The sequence below is a fragment of the Rhea americana genome, unplaced genomic scaffold, assembly GCF_003343005.1.
Source record: "Rhea americana isolate MKP2758 unplaced genomic scaffold, rheAme1 scaffold_351, whole genome shotgun sequence".
NCBI lineage: Eukaryota > Metazoa > Chordata > Aves > Rheiformes > Rheidae > Rhea > Rhea americana.
Window position 1 is genome coordinate 346818 of NW_028186481.1, and position 9966 is coordinate 356783.

The window sequence follows — 9966 nt, forward strand, 5'->3', positions numbered from 1 at the left end:
CGGCAGCGCCCCGCGACTCCCGCGGCTCCTCCCGGCGGGGAGGACGCGGCGCTGAGCGGCCGCCGTCGGACACCGGCGGTTGCTCCGGCAGCGGGAAAGCTGCACGAGCCGCTGGGAAGCGGCGGGAAGGAGCGGGAAGGAGGGATGCACCAGCCGAGCGCCTGAGAGCAGGGCTCGGGCGGCCTGAGGGCAGGGAACCGCCGGGAGCGGGCGAGCGGCGTCTGGTCCGCTCCGTGCTGCAGCGCGGCCCAGCCCTGCTTGGGCACTGGGAGCTTTTAGACAATTAAGCCCTTTGTGGAGGGCTCTGGAAGAGGCTTTTTATTAATCCGATTTGAGTCGCAGCGCAGAACGAGTGACATGCGGGACGAGTGCACCTGTGCCGTGCCTGGAGCGTCCCCAGGGAGCATCTGCCCAGCGGCGCCGGGGTCCCCTGCGCCCAGGCTGCTCCGGGGGAAACACGAGGTCTTGTGCAGGGGAGCAAAATACATATATATAAAACTAACTTCGGGCTGGATATCCACCCCTCCAGCTTGAGCCCCGTGGCAAGGAGCCAGCGAAGGCATTGGCGAGGAAGGAGCCCAGCTCCCGCCTCCAGCGCCCGGCCAGCTCTGCGGCACGGGGAGCCGTTTGTGGCCGGTGCAAGCAGCCGGTGGCTGGCCGAGTCCCCCTCTGCCCGCTCCGGAGCAGGGYGGTCCTGCCGGAGACGCGCTCGTAGCCCCGGCCCCGTGCTGCGCGCCACGTCCCGCGGCACTCCGACCTCCCGAGAAGCATTTCGTTGTTTGGCCGCTCAGGCAGAGCTGCACCAGTTCCCTGCCATGGCCCAGGCGGCCCCGTCTCATTCCCCGTGGGGGTCTCGGAGGTGCTACRGCACCACGGGCAGTAAATGGACAGAAATTAGCTCCTAAGGCTGCCAGTGCAGGACTGGGTCAGCACGTGTACAAAGAAAGCGTTTGACCATTAGTCTGTTTAGTTTAATGCATCTCTTGAAGCCTCTCCCATCTCCCTGCGCAGGAAAGAGCACTCATCCCCTCCCGCCCTGGTCAGCCTCGCACACAGCTGCGGTGCTCGTGTCTCCTTTTGCAAGGAGAAGTTTTGCTCCTCTCCTTGCAAAACCTGCAAAACCTCTGGCCAGCAGCGCAGGCACGTGCCTCCGGGAATTGCCCCCGGAGTTCATGCAGMGCCCTGGTTTCGGTTTCTTTTCCCTGCTCAGCGCTCTGTGGTGTCCAGGAATTAGAGCTTAGTCACTCCTTCCTCCACTGAAGGCAAAAGCTTTCCCCGGAGGCAGGCAGAGATGCACGCTCAATCGTTTCTAATTACTGTTTTATTTTGCAGCCTATGCAGAACTCCGCCTCGGAAAGGAAACCTCCTCATAGCGGGGCGAGCGTCAGCCACCTTCATTCAGGAAAATGCCTTTCTCATGAACCCTGRGCCCCGTGCCCTGCTGCTCAGCACCAGCATCGCCACGCGCACTCGCTCCACGGCGCAGCGAGGAGCAACGACCCGCTGCCGGGGCGCCTTCCCCGCGGGCGCCCGCGCGGAGTCGGGCAAGGGCAGGCGGGAGAGCCGAGGCTTGCGGCGCACCGGATCCGCGCGGGCCCTGCAAGCCAGGGCCGGGCCCGGGGCAGTGCCACGCAGACCTGGCTAACGGCACGGCTCCGTGCGGCGCAGAGCCCCCGGAGACGGCAACAAGGAGCCCGGCTGGGAGAGCGCCACGAAGCCGCGCCGCTTTGCAGCGCGCTAACCCTGCCCACGGCCAGGGAGGACACCCGCCGCCCGGGGCAAGCAGGAGCGGCCGTGCCTCGAGCRCCGCGAGGGCGCCCGGCCGCCTCACTGGATGCGCCCCGCGGCCAGCGGCGAGCGCTCGGCGCAGGGGAACAGGACAGCCCAGCTGCTCCGCAGCTCCGCTTCGCCGTGCTGCTCTGAGGAGGGAAGCGGGAAGAGCGGAACAGACACTCAAGCCAGGGCTCACCGCRCCGGCACCGCGGTGCGCTCTGCTCTCCAGACTCCAGCTCTGAGGAAGTAGCAACCCGCCAGGGAACCCAGCCCTGGGCCACCCGCTCCCGCCCGTCCTGCAGCCCTTGGGGCGAGCGTTTGGCTCCCASACTTGTCTTCCAGAGCCTCCTTCAGTGGCAGCAGCCTCGGGGATCAGCGCTGCAAAGCAGCAGCCTTCCGCACCCCGGGGCGGCACCAAGCCTCACCTGCCTCCTGCCAGCTGGTGAAATGCTGGAACTCTTCTAAGTTTGCAGACAGCAAGACTTGGAGAACATTGTCCTGAGGGCAAAGAATGCAGCAGGCTGGGATAAGCATGGTCCTGACGGATTTCCACCTCCCCAGAGGCTGGAAGTCCTGCAGACAGCCCTGCACAGAGGCGTACATGCCCGGCCCGTGAGACGTGCAACCCTTCCCCACCGCTCAGCGTCCTGCAGCTGGACTCGCATGCTGCAGCCTCCCCTCTCTGAGATGAGGGTGCTACCAAAAGAGAGGCAGCTACATCCTGTGAGCAGGCCGTGAGCAGCCAGCCCACAGCCATGGTCCTGGCTTTCCCTGCACAGCATCTTTGCAAGCGAGATGGGAGCAGCTTGCACCAGGGCACTGATGGCTGGTGCAGCCTGAAGGCTCTCTGCAAGCTGCAATGCAGCTCCCAGTGCAGAGGATGGCAATTCGCCTGGGCTCTTCTGCAGGAACCCCTCCTCTGGAGGACAGGGCTGATGCTTGGCACATGGGAAGCGGCAGGACAACGGCATGGTCCTAATCAGCCCCAAGGCTGCTTCCTGCTGCCCACATACCTGCAGGCCGCGGAAGGTCAGGGAGAGGCCTTGCTTGCGCAGCTCGTGCAGCAGATCTGCCAGCCCCACCACCACCGTGTAATCGATGCTGCTGACGTAGTGGCAGTCCAGGATGACGGAGCACGGTGAAGACGCTCCTGAAGAAGAGCATGTGGTCATTTCTCTGATGAGGCCAGAATTAACCACCCTCAGCTGGGCCATCGTGCATCCTGTTCACAACCAGCCAGAGCGCACACACGCAGTCTGCTCCTTTAGAGCCAGATCATGCTAGAGGGAGATAAACTTTGACATAAATCCCAGGACATCCCATCCAAAGTCCTCGTTAATTTTGCTCAACCTCTGCTTGCAAAGAGCTGCAGCTCCAGCAAGCCAGCGAGCTCCTGGGAGGTGGMTCAGGAGCAGCCAGGGCTGGAAGGGACGAGGACAGAAGGGGTCTCAGGAGCACGGCAGGAACCAGGGGCTCTTCCCGCCACAAGAAGGTGTTCTGTTGCTGCTTATATCTGCAGTCTGCAGCACTGAGGCCAGCACTTTTCACCCCCTGCGGAAGTGATGCGGGTGGGCACTGCGTTGCAGGTCACCGGGCCACGCTGGCGGGCTGGGAAGCAGGCGGTGTACCTGCCAGAGCGTGTCTGCACACGGTGTCCCGCAGGTACTCGATGGCCGGGAAATGCAGGCTGCTCCCGGGCTGCACGAGGAGCTCTCCCTGGTCAGACACCTGCGCAAGACCCCAGAGCAGAAGGTGGCATGTCACGGGAAGGGATGAAGGACACCACACAGGCTGCAATCTTCCCCAAGCAGGGGAAATTGCACGTATGACAAAGTGAACTGTCTTCCTTCCTGCAGGCGGGGAACATGCTGGAGCCCACATCCCTCGTGGAAACTCCCCTCTTGCAAGCAGCCAGCACAAACAGGGAAAGCAACGCCTCCCTCCAGCTCCAAGCACCCTGGATCACCACGGCCTTTTGCTTCTCGAAATGGGTCCCTGCACTGCACTGATGGCAGCATGGGGAGCTGGGATAGGGCAGAAGCAGGACAGAAGCAACATCCTGCACCCCAGCTCTCCTGGTACCTGCTGCTCACAGGGAGCCCTCTCCCAAGTCCCCCCTCCTTGGCAAGCCCAGCTGGCCCCAGCGCATCCGAGGCAAGGTGAAGCCCACCTTTATTGGGGGCCTGGCAATGGGGTAGAGCAGGARAACCCCTGAGACCAGCATCCCGGCCACAATGCCGTACTGGACCTCCCAGAAGCAGAACAGGAATGTCACGCACAGGGGCACGAGGTCCAGCCCTGCAAGAGAGAGAGCCCGGTCCCGGGTAGACCTTGTCCTTGTGCCGCGGGGCCCTCCAGGACGGCACCTGGGTCAGAACATCCCTGGGTGCCAGGGTTGTAATGCAGCAGAGAGAAGGGCAAAGGGCAGCGTGGGAGGAGCTGCAAAATCCCGACTTGTGGTGCTTCAGGCCTTAAATCTGGGCCTGTGGACCAAAGGCCATCACAGCTGAGGACACTGTGTCACTGGGGTTAGAGCAGAGCCCTTGGATCAGCAAGGGAGAAATCCCAGGCCAATTCCAGGTTACTCACAGCCCCTCGGAAAGGGAAGGGCACCGGTAATCCTGCAGTATTGGCCAAACTGTCCCCTCTTGCCTGCCACCCAGGTGGGCACGTGTCCCTGGGGAGCAGCAGTCAGAGCCCCCGCGGGTGGCCCCAAGAGGCTACGACATCCCTCATCCGCCCTCGCAGAGGGCAACTGCTCCGCACGGAGAGCCGGCGGATCGGCCGGGACCCGGCTCCGGCCCTTACTCTTAACCCGCCACAGCGTCCCGAAGATCCCGGCGTCGAACATGGGCACCACAGCGCAGATGATGACGGCGGCCAGCGCCGCTTTGGGAACGTAGTAGAAGGAGGAGGTCAGGTAGGCGAGCGAGAGCAGGACCAGGGCCCCTGCGGCGAGACGGACGGCAGCGCGTGAGCTGCCGCGGGACGCCGCAGCCGGGCTCGGGGCTCTGCGGGGCCGCCCGAGCGGCGGCCGGCGCGGCGGCGCAGCCCCTACCTGTGACGAGCCCTCCCGCGGGGGTGCGGGCGCCCGTCTGCGCGTTCACCGCCGTCCTGAAACGCAAAGCGCCGGCGCCGTCCCGGAGCTGCCGCCCCGGCGGCGCCGCGGACGGGGCAGATCGTCCCCGTTCAGCCCCCCGCGGGGATGCTGCTGCCCGTCGGCGGCACCGCAGCGGGTGCAAGAAGCGCAGACGGGGCGGGCGGGCGGGCGGCGACCCACGCGCAGCTCTGCTCCGAAGCGGGGGCACGTGGGGACTCGGACACGAGGGGTCCCCCCAACCCTGCTCCCCAGAGCCCCCCGAGCCCCTTTGCCTTGCCCCCAGCAAGGGTCCTGCAGCCCAAGCACCCGCTCCAGCGGCTGCTACTCACCGCCCGAAGCTGCCCGTGACGGGATACGAGGAGACGAAAGAGCCCAGGAGGTTGGTGAAGCCTGCGGCGGGCCACGGAGAAGGGTCGCGGACGCAGCAGCCAGCGGAGGCACTGCCCGGCCCCCCCCCCGGGGGAGCAGCCCGGCTCCCTGCCCTCACCTCCTCCCGGGGGGCCTCGTCCCGACGGACCGCCTGGCCCCGATCCTGCCGGGCCGGGCCGGGCCAGCCGGAGCTGAGCCCCTCAGAGAAGGTCCCCGAGCACCGTGCCCGAGGGGGAGGCACAGGCCCCCTCCCTCCAGCACCCAGGAGCTGGTCTCCAGTTCTGGCTGGGAAAGGGGCTCTTAGGGGCCCTAGAGGGGACGCAGCTGCTCTCGGGCCGGATTCCCACTGCACCGTCCCGGAGAGCCCCCCTCGCCCTGCTCCGAGCGGCCTCTTACCCATAGCCAGCAGCTCCTGGTTGGGGTCAATCCTGTAATCGTTCTGCGAGGCTGCAAGGATGAGGCAACCAGCATGGCCCAGAGCTTTGCACGGGCCCAGCGCAGTGCARCGCGGGCTGCAGCACGGCGGGACAGCCCTGGGACCCATCGCAGCACCCCGCCGCACAGCGAGGGGGACCCCCGGGCCCGCWCCCCGGTCAGGTACACGGGAACTGCCTTGCCATGGGGCGTCCCCCCAGCAGCACTCCCCAGGGCCCCCTTCTGCTGCCCCACGCGATGAAGCCGGCTCGGCGAGGGCAGCCCCCAGGCGCTCCCTTCCGCTGCCTCCCTGTGAGCAGCGAAACCCCCGGCCCCTTCCGAGACCCCTCCTGGGAGCCTCACACAGCCATACCAAAAGCCTTGGCAATCGCAATGGTCTCCAGCAGGCCCATGAGCGGGACCACGGCCAATCCATCTCCCATGTCCTGGGAGAGAAGGACAAGGTGAAAATGCTGTGAGAAAGACCAGCAAACGCAAGCCCCGATGGGATTCCCTGCAGTGCTTCCCACACCTCTGCACAGCCCTGTCCCCTSTCCAGCCAGGGACCGGAGCTGAAAGGAGCTGCCCCTTCCCAGGAGGAAACCTTGCACTCAGGTTTGCTCAGCTATTTAAGATGACATTGAGCAACAAGAAAGCAATCCCTGGAGGAGCCCAGCCTGGCAGCACCCACCTGCACCATCCTGCTGAAGGGGACAGTGTCATTGGGGGCAACCTCAGAAAACAGCGGCAGCTGGAATGCAGGGAGCCCTTGGGGGATCTTCCCGGTGAGCGTGAACGGCTGAGAGCCCATCACCTGGAAGGAGTAAGCAACCAGGCCAGCAAACAGGACGACGAGGGCATTGCGTGCTACAATGGAGAGAAGATACCTACAGTGAAATATTGCCATGAGCCCTGAGGTAGCAAGACAGACCAGAGGATAGGTACCCAGACTGCGGGCAGGTGTTGGAGCCTTTCTACCCTTAGCACAGTGGCAGGACCATCCAGATGACTTCACCCTCCCCAACCCACCTTTGGGATTCAGCTCTTGCCAACCTTGGACAGATTCAGGCTATGTTTTCCTCTTTGCAGGTCTCCCCTCTTCCCCTGCTCCAGAAGAGGTTGAGACCATAGGAAGGACTGCCATGGGAAAGAGAAAGGGCAGAGAAAGAACAACGCACCCGTGGCGGAGATCCAGACGATGAGATAACTGACCCTGGCGGACAGCGGCTCCACACTGGGAGCTCTGGGAAGGCGACTCTTCATTGCCCCAAGCCCTGTTAGTGCCACCAGGCAGGCCAGCCCAAGGATGGCATCCCCAGCCCTGCAAACAGGTCACATCGATGCCAACCCAAATGSACTGCAGTGCACAAGGAGAGGTACTGCAACAGCTCCCGCGAGGAGSGAGCTACGCAGGGAGCAGCTGCACCTCCGGAGGGAGCAGCCCGGCTCGCAGGCATCCTGGTGACCCCTGCACACCAAYGGCAAAACACATCACGTTTCAGGGAGGCAGCAGGAGGGGGAGAAGAGGGTCTTCCCTGAGCTGGTGGCAGGATGCTGATGGGTTTGCAGACTGCCTCTTCATATAAAGAGGGAAAAAGGACCCCAGGAACAGGCAGGATCCACATGGCTGGAGCTGCTTCCAGCTCAGGTTATGTAGGAAAAACATTGCAGCTCCCACTGTAGCACCTCACAGCTATTTTTCCACTCATGTTGAAGCCAAAACTGCATGTTATTGAGCTGTGCGAAGAACCTGGGGCTGTGGCACAGATCTGGAGCCACAAGTGCAGCTAACAGGGGAGGGGGGAACGGGACGCAGGGATCATTGATCTCCCTTCTTGGGCTGCCAAAAATTGGAGGAGGGTTTGCTACACACAGATGGTCTCAAGCATGTGCTTTTGGACTGGCAAAATCCAATTGACCTAACTGGGAGCAGAAAATAGGACAAACATGCTCCATCTCTCCCCTTCTAGCAACTTAGGAGCCCGTGTACTCCCCCATCTTCAAATTTCCAGCACAGATGGAAAGGACAGAGAATGCACTCTCATATCACAGCACTGAGCAGAGACCAASCAATTGGTCTGAGGAGCCTGGTGTGACCTAAGAGACGGCTGTAGCAAAGCAGCAACTGCCCCTGCACCTGCAGGAAGGGACGGGAGCAGGGAAGGTGCAGGGACAGGCGCTGACCTGGTCTCTCCGATCCTTCTCAGCGTTTGATACACCTGCAGGAAAAACTGCCGAGGGATTCCTTGCAGTCCCAGGATGTTCTGTGCAAAAAGGTAAAGCCTCGTGAAACCCCACCCARTCCTGGCTCCCAGTGCCCTGGAGGGCAGCAGCACAGGGGCTCAGCAAGGCCCCTCCCCCAGGGCCCTGGCACACACAAGGTCTTTGCCGACTGCTAGCTGGGAACTTCATCAGGGACTATATCATGCTCCCGCACGCAGCCTTCAGGAAAGGAGCTCCCCCTGAGCAGCCCCATGCAGGGAGGCCTCAGAAGTTCTCTAGCTCTAGCTTTYTGCAGCACTCCAGCCCTGAACATACCTCCACACCATCCTGCTTACACATAACCTCCCAGTAAGGAGCTGTTTGGGATCTTTGTCCCATCCCCAGCCCACCCAGCCCCTGATGTCTGCTTGCTTGCYGCTGGGAAGCAGCAGCAACAAGCTCCTGGGTTCCTTGCAGAAACACTAGCTGCAACCACAGCCATTAGCCAATATAGGTCCTCRGGCTTTTTGCAAAGCCTCACACTGTTCCCCTAAGCTTGTCTGATTTTGGTTAACCACAAAGGAAGCATTGCTGCTCCAGAATACTTCAGACCTCAGAGACACCAGTAAGGGAYTGGTGAGGCCCTGAACCCACCAAGCCTTGCAGCCAATCTCAGCAGGCCGGAAAGAGTCACCCACCATCTCCATTGAGTGGCCAAATCAAATACACCTCGTGGTTTCACTGGGTGCCCTGATAGCTGGCAACTCTCACTCCTGGCTATTGCCAGGCAAGAGGATGCGTTTCAGAGGGCAGGTGGCTCACCACRGGTGCTCAGGAGACAGGGCCCACCAGAAGCCCTGGCAGTGGAACCCACRTGCCCTTTATGGCCTCCTTCCTCTGCCACTGAGCCACGTGCCCAGCCCAGCTCTAAATATCCTGTCTCCACAATAYATTTGTCCTGTGAACAAGAACCTCAGAGCAAATCAGCAGATCCTACCTTGACCTGGTTGAAGCTAATGGTGACTGAAGCAGCTGAGGTGAATCCTTTAATGACTGGGCAGGATATAAAGTCCAGAATAAAACCTGTGCAGGACACAGGTGGCAGTAAATGAGCTGCAGGCTGAGGCAGGGTGTTTGCATGCACACAGAGCTGTTGTCAGTGTTAGCAAGACAACCYCAGAGTCTCAGAGGGCACAAGGGAGGAGAGGGAACAATTACAGGATGTGCAGCATCCTAAAAATATGACTAYACAAGGCAAGAGCATCTCACCAAGACGTAGGAGCCCCATGGCCAGCTGGATGCAACCTGACAGGAAGGCGAGCAGGACGGCATAGACGGGGTCATGGAACGCGTAAGAAGAGACAAGYAGCGACATGATGGCAGTGGGACCCAGTGTCACATCTTTGGAGGTTCCCAGTAAGCAGTAGACAAAGCAGCCCATGAAGGAAGAATAGAGGCCATACTGCACAGGGACAAAAGGAGCATTCAGCACCACCACGCTTSGGGCTGGGAAACGCTGGGCACTTCCAGGAGGCTGGATGAAGGGAGCACTGTGCTACTTTGAGATCCCTCCAGAGCCCACAGTCAGTCCTAAGCAAACACACTGCATTGTGGCTTCCTGTCCCAGAAAACTATGACTGCACATGACCAGCCTCYGGCCTCCCAACCCCTCCAGCCCTCCTTCACGCTCCTGCCCTCCCTGCAGCAACCCCAGGCTGCTCGCAGCTGTCCTGCAGTTGCCCTGCTGCAACAGGTAACSGCTGAACCTGTGCAAGACGCAGAGCTCGGGGCTGCCGCAGGGGACTGCAACGCACCTGGACAGGCAGGCCGGCCACCTCGGCATACGCCAGCGCCTGCGGTATGACCGTCAGGCCCACGGTCGCTCCAGCGATCAGGTCGAGCTGCAGCCAGGCCAGGGAGTACCGCGGAAGCCAGCTGAGGATTGGGAGCCTTTTCTGCACCGCGCGGTAAGAGCAGCACCGCCCGGGCTCCTCGGGGCCCGCCGCTGGCATGGCTGCTGGCGCAGGACCCGGCGGGCTTTCGGCGCGGGGGCGGCACAGGGGGCTCCGGCAACGCGCAGCGCCGCGGCCGGGGGGGCCCGAGCGCCG

At 62.4% G+C, this 9966-nt stretch overlaps 1 protein-coding gene across 2 annotated transcripts; it reads right to left on the reverse strand.

The window, feature by feature from the left end:
- Positions 1-1746: 1746 nt before the first annotated feature.
- SLC26A11 (solute carrier family 26 member 11) lies at positions 1747-9931 on the reverse strand. 2 transcript variants are annotated; one of them, XM_085311918.1, is made up of 16 exons: positions 9673-9931; positions 9128-9320; positions 8856-8941; positions 7841-7920; positions 6835-6977; positions 6348-6523; positions 6030-6102; positions 5639-5689; positions 5203-5263; positions 4832-4887; positions 4582-4722; positions 3944-4071; positions 3402-3501; positions 2787-2923; positions 2199-2271; positions 1747-1919 (listed from the first exon to the last, which is right to left on the reverse strand). In XM_085311918.1, exons 1-16 carry the CDS (start codon positions 9868-9870, stop codon positions 1828-1830), a joined length of 1788 nt encoding a protein of 595 aa, XP_085168044.1. In that variant the 5' UTR covers positions 9871-9931; the 3' UTR covers positions 1747-1827. The 2 variants fall into 2 exon arrangements, with proteins under 2 accessions (XP_085168044.1, XP_085168045.1); XM_085311919.1 differs by lacking the exon at positions 5639-5689.
- Between the last annotated feature and the right edge of the window lie 35 nt (positions 9932-9966).